The sequence below is a fragment of the Pseudopodoces humilis genome, chromosome 2 (assembly GCF_049639895.1).
Source record: "Pseudopodoces humilis isolate 2021_Gansu_Grassland_sample_001 chromosome 2, ASM4963989v1, whole genome shotgun sequence".
Classification (NCBI taxonomy): Eukaryota; Metazoa; Chordata; class Aves; order Passeriformes; family Paridae; genus Pseudopodoces; species Pseudopodoces humilis.
This window is the reverse complement of record NC_142201.1, coordinates 13,961,764-13,987,754: the sequence shown is the minus strand read 5'-3', so window position 1 is coordinate 13,987,754 and position 25,991 is coordinate 13,961,764. Positions and strand designations below refer to the sequence as shown.

Genomic DNA, 25,991 nt, shown 5'->3' with positions numbered 1-25,991 from the left:
TCTCTCTTTCAGAAATGTTCTAACCTCATGTTGAATGTGCCCTCATGTGGTATCAGAATCTTTTAAATATATTTATTTGCCTTACACATTTATGATCCTGACATAGTTCTGGGCTCTTGGATGATTATATGTGTTGTTGTGTGTACATATGTGTGTTTTAAAGCTTAATCATTCCTGTTGCTTTTTGTGGGGGATGAGAATGCAGCTCCTTTGCTGTTGTCAGATGTCATTGCCAAAAGTTTGTTTTCTCAGCTTTCTGTTTTTACATTCTCACTTTTAGAACCACATGAATTTGAATTAAATAGTAAAATGCAGTCCTGTTTCTTCCAACTTCTCTTGCAGAATTGTTTTCAAATAACTGCACCACAAACTAGAAGCTCCACACTTCTTTCAGATGCTGTCCCCAGCTGCTATAATTTAACATAGTTCTGTTGACTTTCTACTAAAACTATGCTGATTTGCAACAATTAAACATCTTCTCTCAGTCAATCACCACTTTATGTCTTAAATAGATATTGCAAGACTTTACTGACCCTGCAAATAGTTCTGTGTATCAACTCTGCCACAATGCCTAGATATATATGGTAAATTGAAGATGTGGGTTGTCCTTTCCTATGTTTATCTGTTGGAACCTAAGTTTGTTGTGTGTTCAGCTGCTTCTTTTTTGTCCTGTTATATCACATTAACATTGTGCTGCTAATCCTTAATGGATTGTTTTATTTCCCAAATGACTGTTGTGTAAATCATTTAGCTGTTCCATATTGACACCATCTTGTCAAGTCTCTTGCTTTGTAATCAAAGAGGGTTCTCTTGTGGGATATTTGAGCGTTTCCATGTGTTTGCTCCTGACTGTGCAAGTGGCAAAGCGCGGTCAGAGCTGTGGCACCAAACACGCCCCTTGCTGTGCTGTTCAGGGGCAGCCTGCATGCAGAGAGCAGGCTGGAGGCTGTGGCACAGAGTTTGCATTTCTGTGATTGAGTTGTGAAGGAAAAGTTGGGCCTTTTGAGGTTTGTTTTCTATTAGTGGGAGGTAATAGAAGGGGACAGCAGTGTATCATGGCACCATCACCCCTTCCCCTCTGGCCCCACCTCTGTCTGCACTCTGTGTTTTAACAGGTTTTGCCACTTCATGCAAAGAACACTTCTAGAGAGAGTACGTCCAGTTTTTGTCCCAGGAAAGCTTGTTTCATTTTTTGCTTTTTTTTTTTTGAAATTTTCTTTGGTGGTGGTTCCTTCACTTTCAAAGACTTCTCTGGTTTGTGCATTACTAGAGTTTCAGCATCTAAAAGAAGTACATCACTAGCTGTCTGCAGAGTGTAGCTGGCTGTTGATCCCATCAACTTAACTGCAGAACCAGCACCTTTTTTTGCATACTCCCTGAAAAAGTCTTTGGAGAACAGCAGTGTCTGTGGTAGTCTCAGGTGCTCTCATCTGCCTGGAGGCTGCTGGGAGAGGAGCTCTGCTGCTGCTGCTGCTGGGCAATGCTGGCACACTTTCCAGGGAACCCACACCTGGGACCTGCAACAGTGTGCAAGGGAGCTTTCCACTGTGCTGGCTCCATAGATTTTATTCAGGAAACATGGACAGAAAAGCATTGATGTCTGTGTTTGAGTTTGAAAAGGTATTTGCAGCAGGAAGAAATGACCTAGGCTGCCTTCACAGTGTTAAACCCCATTTCTTTCTGTGCTGTTTCTTGCTTCTTTGTTCTGCAAGTTTTCAGGCCTCTTCCTGCACTCTCAATACTGCAGTTCTTCCTGACATGTGTTTAAGGATTTTTTTGTTGCTACCCCATCATCGTAATTTTGGAGTACCTTCTGTATAGCATGGAAAATGGTAACAAAGTCTTACGTAAATTTTAATAAATTACTGGCTGCCCTTCTGGGGCAATTAATGTCTGAGAGCCGCTTGTTAGCTGCATTGGTTTCACCCTCCAGAGTGTTTACAAGATGCTACAATCTTCCTCATGTAACTTCTGTCACCTTTAAAAGATTTCACAGTGCTTCTGAAGGCTGGGCAAACTCACAGGTATTGCCTGGCACCTTGATCCATCACTACAAGCTTTTGTGCAGGTTTGCAAGATCCCATGGCATCCCATGGTTAGTCCCACAGAGTCTTGTGAATGCTGCCTCAGAGGAACACAACAGCCTCATGCTCCAGTCTCTGAAACTGGCCTTTTAATCCTAAACTACTGAAAACACTTGTCAAAGGCTAGAGCAGGAGCTACTGTTGGCATTTCACAGCTCTGACAGATGTCCCTGTGCAGGGTTTCAGGAAAGCTCACCTTTATGTCAGGGAGGGCTGGTCACTGCAAGAGGTATCAAATGACTGTGCTGAGGTACCAAGCCTGAGAGGTTTTCTTCTTTTTTTTCCCCAATAAAAAATTCAAAGCAGCAAGAGAATAAGGGAAACTGAGAACAATTTCTCCCATGTTGCAACTTCCTAGGTGCAGAAATGAAATTGAAGGTGGCAGTGCTTTCACAAAATAGGACAGAGGAGCTAAGGACTTCCATGGCTAGCAGCAAGTATCATGCATTGTGCCCAAGAAGGTGTCGTCCTAGGCAGCATTTGTGTTCAAGGAGGAGTTAGTGCTAGTGAAAAATATACTGTGAATAAGGTCAGGTATTTGAAATTCCAAAATACAGTTCTAGGGAGGCTTCCCTCTGTTTAATGAGGGGGCTGTATATAATGTGCAAATAGTTTGTCTTAGAGGGATCAATGCTTGCTAATTAAGCACTATGCTATGAAGTAGTACCCTGTGTACATTTCTAGGTTTTTCTTCTCTGGATTTTAGGTAGAGTGTCTTCTCTTTGGCAGGTTTTAGGCAACAGTGAAATGTGTGAGTCAGGACGAATAACGCATAAAGCCTGGACTGTGCACACTGGAGTTGATGAGATGTGTGGCTGAAATTTATAGGGCAGTTTGCTTTTCTGACAGCCTCTTTCTGTCTCAGAGAGGGCATCATTAGAGGTGTCCTGTGGTCTGACCAGCTAGTTTTATCCTCACTGAGAGGCAAGGGAGGAAGAGGTAAGATACTGTATCTTCCCCTCTGGAATTAATGCTCAGGAGTGTCTTAAATAAGCAGTGCTATGAGAAATTGAGGTCATGCTTCACATTAGAAGTATTCCATATGAAACTGGTGAATAGCACAAAGTGCAGCACCCTCTGGGACATGAAGGAGGGTGTTACTCTGACTTACTGCACCCACTATCAGTCCTGTACAACCAAGCGCATTTGCCAAGTTGGGGTTTGTTTTTTTTTGCCTAACATCCTTTTGGGCAACACAGCCCAGACACTGCTCAGACACTGGAGTGGGTTAATGAAATGTCTACTTTTTCTGAGCTTTGTTTTTGTGATCTGTTTTTTATATTCCTAATTCCCACTTGAGCCTTCCTGTGGCACCTGACTGGGCATTTGCTGAAGACCATTAGCATTCTCTACTTGTCTACTTGTCCCATTGCCACCAAGGCACTGTTTTTGCTGTTAACTCAGATGGAACTTACCTAAAAATGCTGCCTAATTATGTTCAAAAATATGACTACCTTAGATAAACAGCTGGGTGTAAGTATGTTCATTTCTAAACATGTTATTTAATTAAAATTTAAAATTTATTAACTAAAGCTTTTTCAATTCTCATATGCAAAAGCAACTCCACTGCAGAAGTGAGTTTGTATTCTAAACAAAAATGATGGGATACAAAACCTCTATATCCTGATTTTAAATTTCAGTTCAAGGGGAAAAAATTGCCTGCGGTGTTTGAAAGCCAAGTATTGAATCATTTACTGAGTAGCAATTCAGAAAGCAATATGGGCTGTCAACAAAAATAAGAATAGTTTTATTTTATGCTTGTTAGTGTTTATACATATAGATGCATTTTGCCCACAAATATCTTGTTGCCACATTTAAAATTTTATTTGATTTCCACTGCCCATGCTGCTAAAAATGCAAAGGAGAGATGAATTCCTACTTTTCTTTTGGTTTTAATAGCTTTGAGTGTCATTGCCAATAAGGTCATCTGCTTTTGCCTGAAATATATGGATTAAATTGTCTTTTTTATATGCAAGAGAAGTTCACAAGAGAATTTCTTACATGGCCAGTCTTCCAAATTGCTCTTCTTGCTAAGTTTCCTCAATTCTGTCACTAAGTTGGGGACTGTCAATAGAGCTATGCTACTCCCTACCAGAGACCCCTTCATGCTGGGTGGTGAAACCATCAATCTGTAAATGTGAGAATATATTTCTGGTGCAGCTTTTTTATGTTCTGCATTAATTCTCTTGCCAGTTGTTGTGTAACCAGTCTGTTTTATGTTTAATTTTTCCACTTCATGGTGTCAGCAAGCTCTGTCTCTGCTCTTGCCCTGAGTCTGGCTGCAGAGATGCTCTTCTTGGGAAAAGGTCACTCAGAAATGGGAAAACACTTCACAAACAACAGAGGAGGACAGTCCAAGTCCTCTAGGGCTCTCTGTTCACCCCACTGCTGTTCCTTCCCATTTTGTTGGCCTGAAAAGTTTTGGTAGCAATATTAAAAAAAACTTTTTTTGTGCTTGCTGTTTCCACTCCCTCAATTCTAAATGTGCTTTCAATTCTGAGGCTATAGTCAATTTTCCTAAATGAATATATGTAGCTTTTTTTGAAATTACTTTATAGATGAAAAGGGAAAATCCAACTTTTTTATTTTTTTTTCATTAACCCATAATTTTCCATTGAAACTAGGGTTTTCCTGTCCTGAAATTTAAACTTATATTAATTTTGATTTCAAACATGAAAAACATACATTTTTTTAATCATTTATATAAACCTTCTCACTGGAACCTACTGAAAATAATTTTAAAGGCATTCTTAGATTTGACTACTGGAATTAAATTGAAATTTTTCCATGATGAAGCCATTTCTCACTGGGGTTTTTACAGAATTGGGATAGTTCCTTTTTGAGATACAGCAGGGACTTGGCCTAATCTGAAGGTTTCTAAATACAAAGGAAACAGAAATCTGCCATTTAAAAAGTTAGCTACCTATCATTTACATGAGATTGTTCTTTTGAAATGTATAATTTTAAATTTTCAAAGCTAAAAAAAGATGAAACCCTTTCTATAATCAATGGCAGTTAAGTCAGAAGATGATGGCATAGTACCAGTAGGACTAGGGGAGCAGAGAGTACTAAAGTCTTTTCTAAATGCATTCATTACATCTCCAGGTGGTACCATCTGTTGTGTGTGGCTCTCATGTTCTTTCAAGGCACTCATTAAAACAAGGGTGAACTTGAGTCAGTAGTGCTTGGAAAGACATGGGAGGGAGATAGTTTTATTAAATTACTACCATGCTGAATGTCTGGAGGATCACTATGTGAACATGCATTCTTGTTTAATTAATGTTCATCATGGGAAGTGGGATGCAGTAGTAAAGACTTAAGTGCAAAGGGCCAGCATCCTGCCAAAATTTTTTTTGCTGGACAGAAGACTCTAGACAAGCCACATTTGTTACAAAGCAGTTCAGTTTAATCTCATTTTTTTAAAGAAGTGCTCAGAATTTTTCAATTTAAGATTAATATTTTCATGGAGGTCTATGCAATCAATGTTGTAGGAAGATTTTTTTTGTGAATTATCCTAACATAATAAAGCCTGGCTTTCTTGCTGCCTTTCCTTGTAGTCACTATTTGCTGCTCCAGAGAGTCACAGATTTCATGGCTAATCTTCCAGCCCTATGCAACTTCCTTGGATAACCCTGGACAGCTAAAATGGCACTAGATGCTTATTTTTTGGCATCCTAATCTCCTAAAGGTTTCCTAAACCTTTCCAGTGCAAGAGGGCAGTCTATATATGTTAAAATCTTGGTCCCTGCAAAGACTGGCAAAGCTGTAAGTGTGATGTGCATGTCTTGGAGCCAGGCAGCTGGAAATTATTTGGAAGATTATCCATTGTACCTCTGCTGTCTAAATCTGGAACTGCCATACCTTCCAAATCTTGAACACCCCTGGTGGTGGGCATCCTTCATTCCCTACAGACAGTGCTTTTTCTCTTTGCTGTTTTGGAGAGGAATAATTTTAATTTTTTTTTTTTCTGCTAATGGATATTGAATTGTTCCCTCTGCAATTTAAGGCCAGTATTTCCATTCCCTTATGGCACAGAAAACTGACTGCTGCATTACTGCAGCCCTTCTTCTGAGCTGAAAGGTTGTTGTGAAGGTTGGTTTAGTTTTTCCTATACTTAGTGTTTCCTAGGCCTCTGACTTCTCTTGCTGAGCTTCCCTGGGTTTTCCCAGCTGACTCCCATCCCCTCTGCCATGGCAGTGTCCAAGCTGGGTGCAGCACATCTGGTTGAGAACCAGGAAGGTTGCTCTGTCCTGGCTGTTTTATGCTCTATATTGTGATAAGCATCTGTTTGGAAATACTGTACTTCATATTTCACTTGGGGCTGTACAGTGTCCCAGATGGTTTTCTGCCTTAATAGTTGTTTTTCTAACTGTAGTTGTTCTGATTTTTTTCTGGGCCTCTTACCTATCCACATTAAGTAGCTCATGTTAATAAAAGCCTCAGCTGAATTAAAATGTCAAATTAATTGGGCTAAAAACAACCAACAAATATGTGTGACATTTTGTAGAACTAAAAGCCTGACTAGGTTAAAAAAATAAAATAAAATAAAATAAAATAAAATAAAATAAAATAAAATAAAATAAAATAAAATAAAATAAAATAAAATAAAATAAAATAAAAAACAAACAAAAGAAGTCCCTTGCAGACTAACCTGGTGTTTGCCAGGCTCTGTGTTTGCTGGCACAGCATTTACCTATTATTATATAAAACCTGGCAAGGGATTTCATCTCCCCAGATCATTCCAGCTCTGTGACTGTCCTCCAGCAGTCTAGGAGATGTTTCCTCACGCTTTGGTGCCTGTGGATATTAAAAAAATCTATTCTCTTGCACTGTTTAGACTATGAGTGCCATCTGGGACTGTTTCTGGGTGCAGAGCAGCCTCAGGGGAGCCCCACATAGTGCAGCCCCTCCCTTTAGCAGTGAGCCTCTGGTGTCTCCTCCATGCTCTCTTCCTTGGCTTTGGCTATCAGAGGACACCTTGGATAGGGAAGGTGGCTAATGTTGTTCACTTCTGAGAGCTGAACCTCTAGAGGAAAAAGATGATTCCCTGTGTCACAGACATCTAAATGCCAAGGAAGATGTTACCTGGAGATAAGTGGGGAGCAGAAGGCTCATTCTTCTGTCACTTGGGATTCCATCCATCCCTCAGAAGTGTTTAATACACAGAGTTTATAGTAGCCATGTGTGTTTAATTTGTAAGATCTTGTGATGCTTTTTAACATTAAGAATTTCCAGTTCTTTTGAAACAAATGTGATAATACAGTACTAACAAACAAACAAACAAACAAAAAAGCAGCCCTGCAATCAGGCAATTTTGCAGTTCTCATTCATTATTAATAAAATAGGTTCCTAGCTTTGTTTTTAAAACATACAGTTCAAAAACAAGAAAATAAATATGTTTTGTCTCCTTTCGTGCTCCAAATTTGCAAATTTTGGAATCTGATGATGATGGTTAACAGTCCAGCATCCTTGTAGTAGTGTGATGCTATTAAATACCATGATTTTATGAAAAAGGCATGAAATAAGTTCTCTGTAGGATCTTACTGTATTTACATGAAGAAAATGGCTGTATTTTAAGTAGGATTTCTGCTTTCTGGCTTTGCATTTTGAGTACTGCTGGCACAAAGTAATATCAGCTAATTATTTCTTCTTTTCTGGATTCCAGAAGAGTAAACTTCGGGCTTTTGGAATATAAAATACCACCACTGATTTCTTTAAAAGTATTTGAGTTGTTATCACCATCAGAGAGTGGGGAGAGAGGCTGCCAAAAAACTTCAATTTAAACCATCATTCAGCCAGTTTTTGAAACATTCATTTAATCATGGGGTGATTTACAGGCCACAAGGAGGAAGCAATATGAAGGAAGCCTCACTTAGGAGATTTCTCCTGCTTGTAAATTCAGGGATGGAGCAAAGGCAGGAAGTTAACCCTCAAGACTTTACCCAGCATCATTAATGAGAGTAAGAAAACTCCACTGGGGATCTCTGTGCTTTTAGTTCCAGGTTAAAAGCAGCTCAGATTTCAAGTGAGGAGGGATGGCTTGGGGAGGCTCCAGGAACAGCTCCTGGTGTGGTACCCAGGTGCTTGGTGATGCCAGAATCCCCTGTTAGTGGGGTTTCCTACATCTGCAAAGTGGTCTTTTTGGAATACTTGAGAGATGGTGAATATGAGGCATAGAGAATTAGAGAGTGTTTTCCTGTAATAAAAATGGTAAAATCTGGTTTAGGGTCTGTGTAACGTATTTCCAATAGCTTCTGCACTTGGCATTAAAGTGAGATTTTTTTGCTTTGCTAATGTGCACACTTGAAATCCAATCTAAAAATCATACTAAATCTATAAAATACTTTAAGCTGATTATTCTGGGAGTTCTTGTTTCTTTCCTCCCTGCTAGAATGTGTCCTGTGATTTATTTTAAACTTCTAATTAAAAGAAAAAGTTCTTCTCAAGACTTTTTTTTTAATTTTTTTTAAATCAAGCTAAGTACAGGTACATAATTTTAGAGCAAAACATTTATATTTCTAACTTTATCGTAATGTCTTTAAAGACAACTGGAGTTTGTGGTTTCCATTTCTTTAGAAGACAAAGAGAGTCTTTTTATTTATTTACTCCTGGCTGTGTGAAGAGCCTGGAGAAAATTCCATTTAAATTTTACACTCCAAACTGAAACTATCCAAGACTAAATTATTACATTTTTTACATTTTTCTGCTTACCTTCTCCAGTGTCACTGTATTTAATGTCCTGTTTCTTAATGTATCCTCAAAAATTTCATGTGATTATTTTAGGGGCTGTAAATACTTATAAATGAACTATTTAGTAACTAATTTAACCATACCAAAACTTTTTTATCCCAAGACACTGAAAATTAAATATGGTTTATGAAATGGTGAGAGTGTGGATTAAAAATAAAATCTAAAAAAAAGAAGACCCAACAAACACAAATGCATTTTAGACATTAGTGAATCATGGATTAATAAATCAGTAGTTTCTAAGTTCTCTGCTCACTTTATGTTTTAACCTTGAGTTCACAAATTCTGCCAGCAGATAAGGACATCTTATAGCAGCTATCATGAATCTTACAGCATAAATGGGCTGTCCTTGTGTCTATGCAAACTCTAAGAAATTGAGAAAATTTGTTTTATGAGAGCCTTGCACAATCTGTAAAATACCTGTAAAATGTCTCTGTAGTAAAAGAAGAGGGAAAAAGATGCGTTAACTTTAACTCTTAACTTTCCTGGCAATACTTGTTTAAAGGATGGCTGAATTTTTTGGTACAATTATTTCTGAACTGTTGTTGGAAGGTGGAAGGAAGAGTGAGTGTTTTCATAAAGTTACAAAAATTATTGCCTTGAAGACTCACAGTTTGGAAATGGCTTTTACAGTTAACGTACAACTCAGAACTAAGCCACCTTCTTCATGGCCTGTCCCATCCCAAAAGACCGTTTTCCTAAGGTTGTGTGTGTTGTGGCTAAAGAGGACTATGGGATTTATAGGAGAGCATCAAGGGCCCTTGAAGTAAAAATTAGACTCTTCAGTTTTTAAAATAGCACTTGGATCTTTATGGATTTCATTATTTGAGAAATTTAGTGGAGGTTGAATATGGAGGGATGAGGGCATGGGAGGATGGCCCTGAGCAGCCAGTACCTGTGGCACCTGTAGTTTCTGCTTGGAGGAAAACAGGTGTGGAGGGATGAGATTTTATATTCTACATGGATTTGGCTTTTCTGCCAGGGCTGTCAGAAGACTGTGTGCATTTTTGACTATCACTGCTCCTTGGAATGATGGGGAGTAGGAGGTTGCTGAGAGTAACCCACTGAACAAAGGAAAGCACACACCCCCAAGGTGGTGGAGGCTTAATTTACCTCTTTTCATGAAAAAGAAAAGAAACAGTTTGTGCAGTCTGATCTGTAGTACTTGAAAACTGGAAACATTAGGGTAGGAGATAGCTGGGGAGGAGATTGCAGAATTGAGTGGGGTGAGATGGAAGCAAAAAGTAGAAGACTAGAAATAGGGCATAAATCTGTAATGGTTAGGATAAACTATGGAATGAGTTTAATTAAGTTGTGATTGGTTTTTGAAATGAAAATCCCAGCCTCTAATTCTCCATACCACAAATGAGGATGATGGTGTTATAAATCTTTCCCCAGTTAGAAAACCTGTTTTAAAAGTATTTTGTTTCTACAGTGTCACATTTCTCTTACAGCATAACCTACTGTAAATGCACCTATGCTGCTTTAGACTTTATTTCAAAGATTTATGCAGTTTAGCAGTTTAAGCCCAGGTGAGCTACGTGGATGGATTTTATGCTGGGGCCACATTCTGTGCATTGATCATGACAGTGCATTGAAATATTTCTCAGCCCAAGTTGTCTTCCAAGGAGGAGACTCAGGCATGATTGCTTTATTAAGCTGAAAATCCTGTATTATCAATGTCCATAATTAGTTGGGGCAACAGTTACTTTTGGCCCTGTAGCTTTTGTCTTCTGAAAACACTAGCTGAGAGTTTCCTTCAGATGACTTGTTCAGTTGTACTGTGGAAGTAGAGTAAACGTTTTAAAATAAGACAAATTCATGAGGCTGTTTCTTTATTTTGTCCTTGTATGTTTTGAATTTTTCTGGTCTGGTGTTGCTCATCTTTAGCACTTAGTTATTTAGTTATTAATGACCAAAAGTATACAGCCAAATCTTCATCTCTGGTCCTCCTGGGTTTTACTAGCATCTATTTCCTCCTTCCAAGGACAGTGGTTGTGGTAGTTCCAAGTTGAGCAGGGGAGATGGTTCTCTGAACTTAGACTGCTAACTGTGATTTCCAGTTCTGAAATCCCCCCAAGGTTTCTGCACACACCTGCTAAGGGGTTGTTTTAAACATCTTCAGCTTTAGCTGACTGTGCTCTCGCTGTATTTTATAGTTCTCTAAGAGGTGTGTAAATCATGGTCACCAACAGTTTTTTTCGTCACCAGCTGTTGTGTTACCAGATATGTAACCAGAACAAATAAATTCTTGCCTGTTCCTACCTTCTCCTGTACTTTTCATAGAAAATTAAAAAAAAATCTTATTTTTCCATAGAAGTGTTGAATAGATACATCAAATAATATACACTGAACTTTTTGGTTACTCTGTAACTCTTTGGAATAGCCAGTTGTGCTGATGGCTGGCATTATAGTGGGAAATTAATGCACTTACTAACACTAGATACACAACTTCTTTAAGAGGGATGTCTGCATTCTTCTGAAAAAGACAAATCCTTGCAAAATTAAAAATTCACTGAGCCTTTTATTTTTATTGTTTAATCTTGCAATCTGACATTTCCATTCTGCACAGCAGATGTGAGCATAGCAAAAATTGTTGAAAACAATGATTTGTCTAGTTCTGTATCAGATCTCAGATTGAGTTATTTGAGTTTTAAAGTCACCTGCAAGAACAAGTGATTGTACCAAAGAGAGGTGAACCCTGTATCCCAGCTAACCCTGTTAGCCTGCCTTTAACATGCCTAAAAACTTACTTCTAGGGAGAGTTAAAGGTATCTTGCTTGTAACCCTCAATGGATCATTCTTCCACAAAAAAGTTTTATCAGTTTTGAACTCCAGTGTACTTTGAGCTCTGTCATATGGCAGTAAGGAGTTGCACATTTTAATTCCAGACTTAGAGAGACAAGCATCTCTTCTAGCTAGTTTTAAACCTAGCACACAAACTATCAGATGTTTCTGTTACTTGAAGAGGCAATTACCTACCTTTTCTCTGCATTTATGTCCTTATAATTATACAGGCTTCTGTTCCATCCCCTTCTTTATAGGGGAGAAGTCTTGATTAGCCCTAGACCATGCATTCCTTGCAGGAAAATCCTTTTGCACAACAACAATCCTATCAGCCCTTCTCTGCCTATTTCAGTACTGCTTTTAGAGGTGAGAAGTCACAAATGAGTCTCTTTCTTTTTTTGTTTCTGCTTTATCTCTACTACTTTCTGTATTTATATGTAGGTAGAAGCCAAACCTCCCTAGTTCTATGTTTTTGTAGAAGCTGATTTGACATTTTTAACCATCCAAGCAATCCAGGAAGAGAACTAAAGGGAACTGTTTGGTATGTTTCTGCCTGATAGGGAAAAAAGAAAAGGGTTTGGTGTTGATGTGGGTGATGCATGAAAAGAGACGTGTAATGCTTATTCATGTACAAGACTGCAGAGGAGAGGAAAGTGAAAAAGACAATATAGCTTCTGAAGAAAATAGCGGAGGACAATAGCTAACTGAGCAGCTTGAGAAATGCATAGAAGGGAGGGAGGTTGCTGTTATGGGATAAGAACAGAGCTCAGCTACATGATAGTTAGTGTTTTCAGGCTGTAGAGATGATAATATTTTCTTTGTTTAGTGGTGATATTTTGGTGGAAAGCACTTAAGCAAACCAGAGCGGGAGTGTGTAGCAAATTGCTGGGAGTATATCCCTGCATAACAGCTCTGGGTCATGCTACAGCTTGTCCAGGGGAACCTTTCTCATGCATGTGACTGGTCTGGACAGCAGAAACCCCTCCTTACAAGCATCCTTTGGCTTACCATCCGCTGACGGAAGGGCACTCTTACCTGCCATTTTCCAAATTTACAGGTAACCCTTCCCCCAGCATCTCAGGGTGTTTTAGATTCCCTTGCATACAACAGTCACCAGCTGTGGTGACAGTAAGGGATTTTTTCTTTGAGCCTCTCGATGCCCTTTCTGCTCCTGTTGCAGGACCAAGGGCTGCTCTCTGGTGCTCTGCAGCAGCTCTGGGGACTGGCACTGCTGGAGGCTGTCACCGGGAGCAAGCTAAACCCTCCACATCATTACCCAGCCAAGAGGTTTCTTGTAAAGCTAATTCTGTCTGAAATGTGTCCCCACCTGCCAGCAGATTGCTACAGCAATGCCAGGGTCAGGTGTCAGCCGTGGAGCTGCAGTGGGTGCTCCCTCCCACCCAGCACCTGCCTTTCTCCAACTCCTCTTCCTTGCCTCAGCCTGATCAGCCATCATCTCAAACCAGCCATTCCCCTGCTGCCCAGCTGCTTCCAGAACTGGAGCAGCCCTTTGGAGAACAGCTGCTCTCACTTTAATAAGACTTCTTTTTTCCTGGATATTGTTAACTTTGAGTAAACTAAAAGTATTTGTCCCTTGTTGTGATCAAAAGACCTGGATGAGGTAGCAGAAGCGAGCAAGTAGTCATGCACATTCTAAGAACATCACTTTTAGCAGCTCAAAAAGCTTTGAGAAGTGACCATCTCCAACACAACTCCAGTGGTTTCTACCGGTAGAGGAGCTTGACCTACCTTAGGAATGGGGAGATTGGTACCTGTGGGCCCTGTGCACTGCTCCATCACTCCAGGAGGACAGCAGGTCTCCTCTGGGCTCTACCCTTCCACACTGGGAAGGAGTCAGATGTGCAGGAGAGGAGAATCAGGGCCCTGAATCACATATTGGTGCTATAATATGTTCAGTGAGGATTAATTTTTTCTGTGAAACAATGCTGTCATACAGAAGTATGGCAGCTACACTTCACCAAACAGCGTGACAGGGGCAGTTTGTGTGTTTTGGAGATGCTTGGGGATGAATTAGGAAGGAAGAGGCTAAAGAGAAGTAATTTTCACACTGATGTCTCTGTACCTTTGTGTAAAGGTTATTGATGGTAAAAACCTCCTGAATGGGTGGAGGAATTAGTGGAAGACTAACAACTGATGGAAGCATGTATTTACCTCCTTACTGGTTATCACCAGTTGACCAAGAACTTTATCAGGATCTTTCCTTGAAAACCACTGGGTGCACCACGTCCTCTTGTCAGGAAGGTCTTTGGTGGGAGCCTGAATTTCAGAAAGGGCTGGGAAGGAGTGCTAAGGACTTCTGCATGGCTGGGCATCTCAGCATCATGAAACCCTGGCACAGCATCCTTCAGCTTTGTCTAGGTACCTGGCCAGTCTGTCAAATCCCTTTTGCCATCCATTTTCATGAATGGCAGCCCTGTGGTTTTCAGAAAGAGTATTTAACCGGGAGCTTGAACACATAAGGGGATACGTCCAAATACTCCCTTGATTAGTTTGCTGGTTTTTTCCCTCCTAAAGGGCATGCAGAAGTACTGTCTCAGCAGGCTTCAAGAGATGGTATGTATGCTGTATCTCATCCAGTCTAGCATATTCAGGGATTTGTAAAAATTTAAATTTTTCTATTTGTTATTATCTTTAAAGTTAAAATAGTCAGGAGCTTCTGATGTTTTCAGCATTTGACTCCTGTAACAGGAATCTTTAGTGTAATGAAATCCCTGTGCAACCCCCGATTTTCTCGTATTACAATAGTGATAGCATTGTTTGGAATATGATAGGCTTAAGATACACTTTTTATGAAAAAGTTGGATCCCCTCTGAAAACAGCTCTCACACATTAAAAATATGCAAGGAATTCTTAACAAACAATATAGCAATGTTTGGCTTGTCAGAAGAGTACCTTGCATAAAACCTTTCAGTGCGAGCTGCAAGCTTTTTATATAATTATTCTCATAAAAGATAATTTAAATTTACCAGATGGAAGTACCAGCCTTCAGCATCCAACAGGTGTGAAACATTTAATCAGTAATTCTTTATTTTATATTTGCAAATAGGTAAGGAATTTTCTCCAGGAAAACAAGGTCATTTGTGTGTTGGTCTGATGGACTTTCAAGACACCAAGAAAGCACCTCAATCATTGGTTTAGAATAAGAAAGGTGATTCCTGTCTTACTTTTATGGGAACCAACCTAATTAAAAGCAAGACTTCTAAAAGTAGTTTCTTTATATGCTAATTTTGTGCAGTATATTTCAGGTTGTTGATATGAGGGAGGGTTTCAGGTCTGATAGCATTTTTGTTGCTAAATATGGTCCTCCTCAAACCTGAAAGAGACCTGACTGAGTCAAAAATAGAGTTGGAGCAGAATGATAATACTTGCCTGGGAACAGTCAAGGCAAGTTGGTTTGACAGATGAAACACGTGCTAGAACATGAGGAGAGGAGAAGGAAATACCTCTGTTAAACGCAGCACAACCAGCCAGGAGTGGTGCCAACATTTCACTTGTTGACCTTGCCAGAAGAGTAATAGTAGAGTCCATGTTTTGTGTGTGTGCCCCTCCAGTCAGCTCCAAATTAAATTAGAATATCTCAATATGATCAATATTAATAAAACAATAATAACAATCTGCCCCCCCCAACTTTCCCCAACTGAGTAGGTTTAGACACCATTCCCATTGGAGGCTGTAGCAAAAGCTGCTGAAAAACTTCAGCCAAATGTGGCACAAAGAAGGTAACACTTTTTTCTCAGTCTGTTCACTTTACCTAAGCACATGGCATGCTATCAGTAACTTACAGTGTTCAGGTGATCTGTGGCTCTTTTATTGACCCAGTCAGAGAAGGGATCCCTGGCCAGGTTGCTTCAGCTGTCACCAGTTGTGGCAGAGGCAGCATCTCCATCCTCTGCCCTTGGATGTAGCCTGGCAGTGGGAACGTGACAGTCTGGCTAGATGTTATTTAGTCACACCAGGGATTTTGTCAGCGTATTGGTGTTTTTGTTGTCAGTATGGAAAGCACCACCAGAAAAAGCAATTATGGCTGTTAAAGCCTTCTCTGAACAAAGGGGCTCCTACTGGTTGAAGTTAAAAATTTGTTTGTGTAAATTTGAATTTGTTATGCTATAATTAATTCCATATGTTTCTGTCTGCTTTTAAAGCCCTGAGCAAGTTAATGTAAAAAAATATCCAGAAATACACTGCTTGAAAAAGTAATTTTAAAAGTAATACACAGAATAGTTTGTCACAATAATAAGACCAATTCTCCTTATTAAATGCTCCTTATTAAAAAATTTGTTGATAATATTGTTGATAAGTAATGCATTGTTATGCAAAAAATTACAACACTGCTTTTTTTTCAGGGTTGATGTCCAAAGCATTATTTTGGAAACACAGCTCCCATTTTTGTGTTGTACATTAACTCTTCCAAGGGGTGATAGACTGGAACTACAGTTACTGATTTATGGTCAGGAAACAAGGACATGGCTTTTCAAGCACTTCTCAGAATAAACAATGCAGGAGGTTTGGTAGATTAAATTGAGCTTTATGTGCCGTTACAATCATAACCTGGATGATTTTATCTTACAATAGTATTAAGAATTGTATTGAAAGCAATCTCACCATTAGATATGTGCCTCATGTGCTTGTCTTTGGGATGTAGCATAGACTTTTCCTGGGTGAGGCTTGTCCCAATAGGCTTATGTAACTTAAGTCTCCATGTAGTCCAGCAGTTATAGTGCCTATATGCAGAAAATTTAATATCATTATCAGAATTCATAAACTACCCAGTGGGATGCTAAAGTTATGATTACATCCTATGCCTTCTAAATGTATATAAAACTATGACATGTTCAGCCAGCTGCTCTTTTTTTTCCTGAACATGGTTATTCAACTATGTATCACTGTTTATGTTCCAAATTAGAGGGCTTCCTTTGTCTGGGAGGAGCTTTTTGTGTTACTTTGTAATGGTTACAAAATGAACTACTCCGGAAAAATATCCTTATTTTCTGACACAATCACATTAAAACTGCTCCATCTTGAAGCTGTGAACTGTCACTCCAGTGTAGGACTCTGGAAATGAGCTGAAGGAGAGAGTTTTGCAGATATTAGACATCTGAACAGCATAAGAATAACTATGAGATATATCAAATATGGAGGGACAAAATAGGGGCAGAATTAGGAATAATATAATATAATACACTATAATAATATAGTAAGAGTTAGTAATTTGGCAATTTAATGTGCCACATTTTAGTTTTTTTAGTTCTGTAGTACTGGGTAGACAGAAGTTATTTAGCAATAGCTGTTGTACATGAAGTGCATAGGAGAGCTGGGTTACATTTGCAATTTAGGAATACTGTGGTAAGTGGGAGGAAAAATGCCTGCTGATCAGAGCCCTGTAATTTCCACTGCCTTGTTCTCATGGGACCAAGTGCAGCACTTTTAGAGGAGCAGGCACTGGAGGTTGTACGTGGGCTGACACCACCATCTGTCCTCCCTGTGCCTGTTCCACACCGTGGTGCATTCCCATAGAACAGCTGTGCTCTTGGTGTTCCTCAGTGAGGACATGGGGAACTCTAAAGCCTATATTGTGATGTTGGAAAAGCTGAAACTTGCTATTTTCAGATAGCATATTCCTGTATTATAATTGTTTGATGTGGTGTCCTTTACTGCAATCTCCAGAGGAGCCCTGAGTGACTCCTGTTATTGTTTCTGTACCGAACTGGCTTCCCACAGGATAATGTGCAGAGGCACTGCTTTGGAGTCCAGTGTAGGGGTCTGCACCAGATGTGTCACCAAAACCCTCCTTCCTCAGGCAGTCTCATTTCCAGGCTCTCTACCAGCTCCTTTTCATCTCTGCATGGCATATGTCTGAGACCTGGAGGTGCTGGGAGCTTCCCACTTTTGAGCAATAGACAGTTTGTGGATGTTCCTGTGTTCCTCCCCAGGACTCTGTGTCCAAGAGCCTTGAGCCATTTCCCTAGTAAGGAGGAAGATGTATCTGCCAGTGGGCTTCTAGCAGAACCTGCCAGGTCACAGTGTGTGGCACATGGGGAAGGTTTTCTCTTTCCTGTTGTTCTTTACATTCATTCTTGTTTGGAGCCTAATCACTCATGCAAAGTATTTACCTTTAGGGGAAAATGCATAATTAGATGTGCTTCATTATTGGCCTAGATAGTAGGTAAGGGCTTCCAAAGTTCTTCTCTCCTGAGTATGTAGACAGATGTAGACATATATACACAAAATAGGATAAAAACTAAGGAAGGGGTAGCTCTTCAAAAGGCAGGTTCAGGTTTACAGATGGTCACTATAGATGCAAACTCTGAAATTTTCTAAAACTTCAGTATGTATTTAAAAAGTAAGTTTATTAACCTGCTATTATTCAACCTAACCCTTCTTAGAAAAGTTGTCATAAACATACCATCTAATAACCAGGTGTCTTGTATTTAGGCAAAATATATAATGTGAAGATTGATTAGAAAGTGTGCTCTTAAGTGAGAGTGGTAAAATCTTGTGTTTCTTATTACGAAAAAACACATCAAAGTGAAAACCCTAACATTATACCTGCTCATTAGTGACTGCTGGTGTTCCTTAAAAATTTATTTATAAATCAGGCTCAAAGATTGTGACTCTCAAATATTTCTCTCATGAGAACTTTCTGCTTCTCTTTGCTTACATTTTTACTGGCTTTTGACACTTGGCCAGGAAAGGCATGGAGAACATCCCTTTGCTCCTGCTTGGTGGGTTGATCCCAGCCCCAGTGAATTCTGTCTCTACCACTTTAGATGGGTGAATTACCTCCCACTGCTGCAGGCTTGCTCAGATACAAGATTCCTCACATCCCACATGACCACATCACCTGAAGAAATAGGCAGAGGTTTACAGCAGTTTTGTGTCTGTAACTACTCTGGGGAAGTCCTTTGCCATAAAACTCTTCTCATAATGAAGACATCATTTGGTTGATAAATGCAGTAAATTCACTTCGCTGTACTCACAGGGTCACATTCATTTTTGTATGTGAATGGCAGTTGGTTTATTTTTCAGAATGTTTGCAAGTCTCATGAATTTCATAAGTTGTAGTGTCGATAAGTATCGTCCAAAAGCACGTTACTCGTTCTTTGTTATTTGTATTTGTTCTCCTTTAAAACAAATTTTAAAACCCTTATTAGAAACAAAACCATGTGCTGGAGATTTTTTACATAAATAATTTTGCTAATGTTAGTGATGCAGAATGAAAAATGTGGGGTATGTAAGGATAAGGAAAATAATTTTACTACTAAAAAGCAGATTTTATAAGTGCTTAGTTACTATCAGTAAATAATATTGAAAATCTATTTAGAAAAGCCCCCTAGTGCCTGATAATTATATTCACATTAAGATAAATAGGACAACATATGCTACCACTTACCTTAAGAGGTTAATGAAAGGCTGTTCATGCCCAGTGACTAATCCAAACTGGGATAGTGAAAAATTACCAGTGTTCGATAATTTATATAATAATCAAACCTTAGCAATATTATTGAATAGCCTTTACAAAAGTATGTCTTACTAGCAGGGTTTTTTCAGAAGTAGTTTTCTAGTGCAAAGTTCAGTTGAATTTTATGTACATAACACAGGTCCTGTCCCACCATGTGTTGAAGGTAGCACAGTTCTTCCACAGACAGAGGACGTGTCCCAGCCAGCCTCAGCTGGGTATTGACATCTGTTAGATAATGCCCTTACCTTAACTTCAGTGACTCTCCTTTATTTCACAGCCACCTTGCTTCACAAAAAGGGACATTTCTTTTGCCAAAGCCTGACCTTTGAAACAAACTTCCTGAATTCTTAGTGATTAAGTAATATGAACAACAACCCTAAAATGACACGATCTCCTGAACCTACAGAAGTGACCCCATGAGGCAGCAGTGTCCTCTTTCACTTAGTGCCTTTTTCCAAATAAATCCAAGACTCTTATTTTCAATGCTACAACCTGTTTGTAGTATAAAACAGGATGAAATCTGAAAAACATTCCCTTTTGTACTCTACAAAGTCTCCCTTTCCTCAATCCCATGAGTCCTGAAATGTACTGGTTTGGCCTTTTGTTTGTCAGGGGTTTGGGGTTTGGTTTCGGGGGTTGGGTTTTGGGTTTTTTTTTTCATTTTGGTTGTGGAATCAAATGGTGTTTTTCTTTTTATTTTAAACAATAGGTTATGTAAAAGTTTCTCTTGACTGCTATACTTAGAATTTAGTTATATAAACTGTTTTCCTCACACTTCTTCTTCCTCCTCTCCTTGTTGACGCACAGAGTCCCAGGAAATCTCAGCAACAGAAAAGAGGCTGAACTGGGTTTGAGTTCTGTGTAGCATTGCTCACCCTCTGCCTCTCTGAAATTCATTTTCCAATTGCAGCCATGTGTGGAGTAAATGGCATCAATGTTTTCATCTGGGATTCTTTCTAACCTTTTGTTTTCTGTCCCTGAGACAACATTTCTTGTCTGCTATCCAGACCTTTTGTGATATGCTCAAGAATAAAAATGGCGATGCTTGATATTTTCCTTCCTTTCCATCCTGTCTTTTGAAAAAAAAAATCTCTTTAACAGGGTTAAACAAATCTCACCAGTTAAATTGGAATGAGTTTGGATGTCTTTACATTATGCACAGTTGAACTCTTTCCCAAAGTGTTTTGCTTTTTTTTAACAACAAAACATCCCCCAGCTTTTCATATCTGGGATTCAAAATGGCAACGGATGTTAAGATCCATGGAGTTTCATTTTTTTATTACAATTTAGGGTAGTAGGGACTAGAATAGGGAATGCACTGAGAGCAGCCAGGCTTTTGAAAAACTGCCTGTGCAGAGACTGCATATCCACACAGAAACTCTAAGTAAACAATTTAGCTGTATGCTGTTTATTCCACCTCTCTCTTTCTCTTTTCTTTGCTAACACAGGTCCACAAAGATTCTCGAGTTCTCAAGCCCTAGCTTATGGAAGTGTGTAATGTCAGTGTGGTTGCAAAATCACATGATCTCCTAGCTCTGTATCTTATCCTTCACCCAACATTGCACAACGCTGGACTGTCAGCTAGGAGAACGAAAGGAGCCAGATTGTGTTGTGCCACCTCTTTTTCTAGTTCACGCATAAGTTGCCACCAGGATATTTTTCTGTGTTTGTAGCACGTTTGGTGGATTTGGGGCACATTCTTTGCTTCCATTCTCCTCATTTATGTGACCCTTTCCCAGTGCTTCCAGATGAGCTAATGTGTCTTCAACATGGAGAAAACCAACCAAGTTGGTTAGGATGTGTATTGTTCTCTTGTTTTATTTGTGGGTTGTTTGGGGTTTTTTTAATTGGTCTTTGTTCTGTTCTTTTTAAAAACATATCTACGAAAAGAGAATATATAACTTTCTGCCCTAAATACCTCTTTTGCATCAGGGATGGATATTTTAATGGAGTGAGGTGTAATAGCAGAACAGTGCCATGTCTCTGTCCTCACGAGCATAGCTGCATGCAGATTAGAAAGGCTCTGTAGTGCTGCTACTGTATGCCAGATTTGCTATTTGCTCTTGTTTGCATGATAGTATTTCTAATTTACTAATATGATATGGAAATAATGGCACATCACCGATCTTTCAACATATTGTATCACTGCTTTATCATATTAGGCTAATACACTGCAAGAGTTGATAGCACCTCTCCATGTCAAATGGGAACCACATCTCTTGGCACTGAACCGATTGGACTCAAAGGTTGATAAACTTATCATTAGAGAATTGGCACGACGGAGACTCAACTTCAGCCTCTTGCAAGCAACATAATGGCCTCCGTTCAGAAAGTCAGTTCTTCTTGAATAACTTTGATGTTTATAACAGAGAACAGACCTGTTAAAGCATAGACAACCACATGCCTGAATATGAGACCTCCAGGAAGGTGTCAAAGGGCATGGCCAGTCTTTTGAAGAATGCACCCTTTCCACAATGGGACTAGGCACAAAGTCAGATCCAGTCTACATGGAGCACATTTGCAGAAAATACTGCCCCCCGCATGGGAGAACAGAAGGGGAAGAGGGTCTTGGCAGGGGAAGGGCTTTGATGTCACTCAGTTTTGTTCTGCACACCTCGAGGAATTAAAGAGGGATTCAGCCATGGTAACTGTAATTTCCCATTGCTTGTACTGAACTCCAGTGATCCCATTCAGGCCAACCAGACAGAGTCGTGTCATTTAAGCGTGCTTCACATTAGTGAAGGAAGTTTCCTTACTGTGTCATGCTAAACTAAGTGTATTCTGTCAAGTGGAGGTATGTACAGACCTTTCAGAGACTTCCATTTATCTATTGGTTTGTAATGAATTCCCAGAGGGTACACTGGCACTCGTTTGGATGGTGACGGAGAAGATACCTCACGCTGAGATTTATTAGACTCTGCAGTTAAACTCTTCGGTTCCTCTTTATCTTCTAGGACTAAAACATGTGAGTGATGCTGCCTGGCCAAGCAGGCACAAAGTATTCTCTGTGTAACACCCAGACTCCAGAGGGCTGTTTTGGGGCCAGTATTTGTCTGGATGTCACTCGAAGTAGATTCAGATATTGTATTGATCATTATGTTCTGAGTCCCCTATGGGTTGATGTTTGCCTCTATCTCTGTGATTAGAATGTGGATTTTCCTTAATATATTTGGCTAAGGGTGTATTGTAATAATGTTAATGCTAATTACTTGATATTTCATACTATCTTACGGGGAGATACTTTTAAAAAATGTATTTTGAAATGTTTTCTTTCTGTTTGCTCAATGTATGGTATTGCATTATGTTAATACCAATAAAATTATATATATATAGTTATATATATATTTCCCTTTTATAAAGAAGTAAATTATGCTTTTTTGCCTCACAAACAGGAAATGTGCAGTGAATAAAATGACATCATTCTGCCTTACAGCAGGTGACAAAGCTTATAATAGTTTTAATATTCTTTTTTGAAAAATAAAAAGTATAGTATTACAAAAACTAGTTGGAAATTCATCAAAATGCATGTTTTATGTTTCTGCTCAATGGGACTGTCACAAAACAGCCTAAATATTTAGCAATGTTTTTTTGGCATCTTTAATTTTTTCCAATCAGAAACATGCACTGTATTGCTATTATTGATTACAAAACTGTACTGTCATAAATTTTTGCCTGTTGGCCAGATAGACAAACCCACTGAGTTTGTCTGTAGGAATTGATTTTAAAATTTAATTTAGTGCTCTTTCCAATGCTTGGCAAAGGCAGAATTTATTTTTTATATAAGGTTGCCTTTGAAGTACCTGCCTCTGCCAGGAATGATAAATCACTGCTAAGTACATAAAGATTCTGCAACCTGAAGGATATGTGATTAAAGCCTTGTTGGAATGGCCTGCAACCCCAGCCAGTCCTTTACATTCTGTCATTAAATTCCATAATTAGTTAGAGGTGAAATGTTTTGGAAATGAATTAGAGAAGCAGAAGCAAGGATGTGACTCTAAAATGTCCTTTGGCTGCCATTCGGGGTTACACTGATGGCTTATTTGCTGCTCATTGCCAAAGGCCAGCATATATCTGCACTAATGCCTATTAGATTGTCTTCAGCTTCCTCTCTTTCTTTTCCCCACCCTTTCTAACATATTGTATTGAGTATCTTTGTTTTGCAGAGGCATTCAGAAGGGCTGTAATTAGCAGTCCCTGGCATTTAATTGCATACACATTTGTTAAATATTTTTCTGTATGCCTTAAAATAAAGTGTAGAAAATGGCAGTAAATGTTTCTTTAATGAAGGCATTTGATTTATTCATGAAGTCAGGATTTTTTAAAGGTGTTATTTTGGGCTTAATAAAGGAAATAAGCCAGCAAATTTTCAGTCTTGCTTTTGCGTAACCATCGTCTGTCAGGGCTGACGTTCGGTTCCTTTCTCTTGTTCCTTTTGCGGCAAACACAGTCTGCCCTGTGGGTGGGGAATGGACCTTTCTGCTGTGACCACTCTCATGCCAGTTTTGAGAGCACTTCACACTGAGGTTCATAGGTGTTCAGAAGTTTATTCTGACATCTGATGACATGAGTGATGTCTAGAAAAGCCACGTGGAATTACTGCATTTCTCTCGTCACAGCAATAGCTTTTGTTCTAAAGGCACTTTGAACTCTCTGTGGTGCTTATAGACCATGGGTGTGATGGGCATTCAGCAGCTGATGGGGGGGTGCCTAATAATTGGCAGTTCTGTGCCCTGCATAAATAAGATGTAAATCAGGGTGCAGCTTAATTAGGTTGGAATCTAATCAGTGCAGCTATCATAATGTGCAATTATAAATCCAATAATAAATCTGAATATCTGAATAAATATTACATCTTCTGGGATAACATTTTGGGAAGTATTCCAGGCTCCTTTCAGAAACACCTTGGGAGGTGCTTCCCCAGCAGACCACAGTGAGTTACAGAGGTAACTGAGGCAGAGATTCAATTAACCTGGCCCCTACCCACATTAATGTTTCTCCCATTGGAAGGAGGATTGCAATTTCTTAGTGATGCTTTTTGGGAAACTTCGCTTTCGATGCTACATTTTCATACAAATAAGCAACTTGGGGTGTAGCCTGAAGTCAAGTTCATTTTCTGGGTGGGTGTTGCTCACCAGGAACATGTCCCCCATCTGTTCAGGTATCAATCCCATAAACCTTGACAGGCACTGCTGTTGTGCGAGCGTGACTGTGGCTTGATTCTGACTGGTGAGTAATGTTGCTGGGTCCATATCGTTTGTCACTTAACCTTTCGCAACTAAGAGCGCTGCAACAGCTTAGGTTTGTAAAAACAATGTTTTCCTCAAGGAGTAATTGCTTCTGTATGTTGCTTGGGAATTATTTTTTGTAGGGAACTCCTCATCCTGTTTAAAAGTCATAGAATCCCCACATGTCTAGCAATTTTCCCCAGTTTGCTCCAGCTCCTGGCTTTCCTCATAAATACAAGTTTTCTATTGTTTTTGAACTGCACAGCCCAAGGGGAAGTGTACCATCAAAATGTTTATTTCACTTCAGCATTGATAGCTTGTGGTAAAATTAAACAGCACTTATATCAGTGTGAGGCACAGAAAAATGTCTGGATATCCTATTTCATTGTGTAGAATTTTCCCAGTGAGTCACTAAAATCAGCAGATTGAGGTTAAACTGGTGCCTTCATAAGCAGCTTAATGAGTAGAGTACCATATCCAAAACCAAGGAAGGATGCAACTATAACCCTACTGCAGAAAAGTTCTGTCACTGATCAGAATTCTGTAACTTAGGGAAGCTTTGGAGTGACTTCATTCTTACGCCCTCTCTGAAATCAGCCCACCAATATAACCTCATGAAACAGCAGGACTGCGAGCAAGGAGGGAGCTACAAACACTCATTTGAGGCGTGCAAGAGCTGTCAAGAGGCAGCAGGAGCAGAAAAAGCTAATTATTCCCTCTGTGTGTCCCCTTCTCACTAGCACAGTGACCCATTAGCTGGCACCTGTACTTCACTGCTAAGCGGATGTCAGAAATGGCTGGATGTTACTGTCAGCTCAGCAAAGCAGATCTGCAGGGAGAGACATCGAGGGGTTTTCCTTATGCTCAGTTTTGTGTCAGCTGTGTTTAGTAAGCAATTCCAGTTGCGTGGAAGGCTGAAGAGATGTGGCTGAGGAGGGTGTGGGACTCAGAGCAAGACCAGCTCAAGTGTCCCATGAAGGCTGGAGTTGCACATGTAAACATGCTGCAGCCTGAAGGGTGCTGGAGGCCTGAGGAGCCCTGGCAGGGTGCAGGCAGCTTGTCCTTCAGACATCCCCAGGAAGGTGACTTCAGTGGAAAAGAGACTCACAGGGATCTACTGACCCAAAAGGAAAACTCCTAGTGCCGTAAGTAGTTCACAAAAAGAATTAGACCTTCAGTGCCACAGCAAAGGCTTGGCATCTGTCAGACCTTACAGAGGCTAGGGCTAGATCTTTTAAAAGATGGTACCTAGCTAATTCTGATATTGAACTTGGCTGTGGTGAAAAATGCCTGAAATACCTTCAGATATCTATCATTTTGGAGATGAGTTTTCCACTTGCCTGCACAGTTCACTTTATTTCAGGAAACCAAATTTATGCTGATGCATGCAAGAAGAGACCATTGGGTGTAAAACTCCAGCAAGTGCGGGACTCCGTTGTGGTGGTGCTTTCAGTGAGCACCCTCTGTAAGGAGTATCTTTTTTTGTCTGCAGGTTTACATAATAATAGGAGAGAATAGAAACTGTGTACAGCTATCCTGGTAACCCAAAAATACTTCCACTTTAGAGGAAATGATGGTATAAAATCCAGATTTAATACCTGCGTTGAATAAATACAAAATTATAAATATAATAAAATTTAATGATCCTCCAGCTACTAATATTTCAAC

The 25,991-nt window shown here is 39.6% G+C and overlaps 1 protein-coding gene across 7 annotated transcripts in view; it reads left to right on the top strand.

The window, feature by feature from the left end:
- CNKSR2 (connector enhancer of kinase suppressor of Ras 2) overlaps nucleotides 1-25,991 on the top strand; it is a 207,826-nt gene that overhangs the window by 169,006 nt on the left and 12,829 nt on the right. Inside the window, exons 21-22 of one of the 7 annotated variants that reach the window (XR_015772050.1) lie at nucleotides 20,547-20,889; nucleotides 21,261-23,412. The exons of 4 other annotated variants lie outside the window; for them this stretch is intronic. Coding sequence is in view for 2 of the 3 variants with exons in the window: in XM_088052279.1 (XP_087908405.1) it covers nucleotides 20,547-20,596 (50 nt within the window). In the remaining variant the exon portion in view is untranslated. Of the gene's footprint in view, nucleotides 1-20,546; nucleotides 23,413-25,991 lie in introns of those variants that run through there. 2 more of the 7 variants (XM_014250364.2, XM_088052279.1) reach the window with 2 other exon arrangements.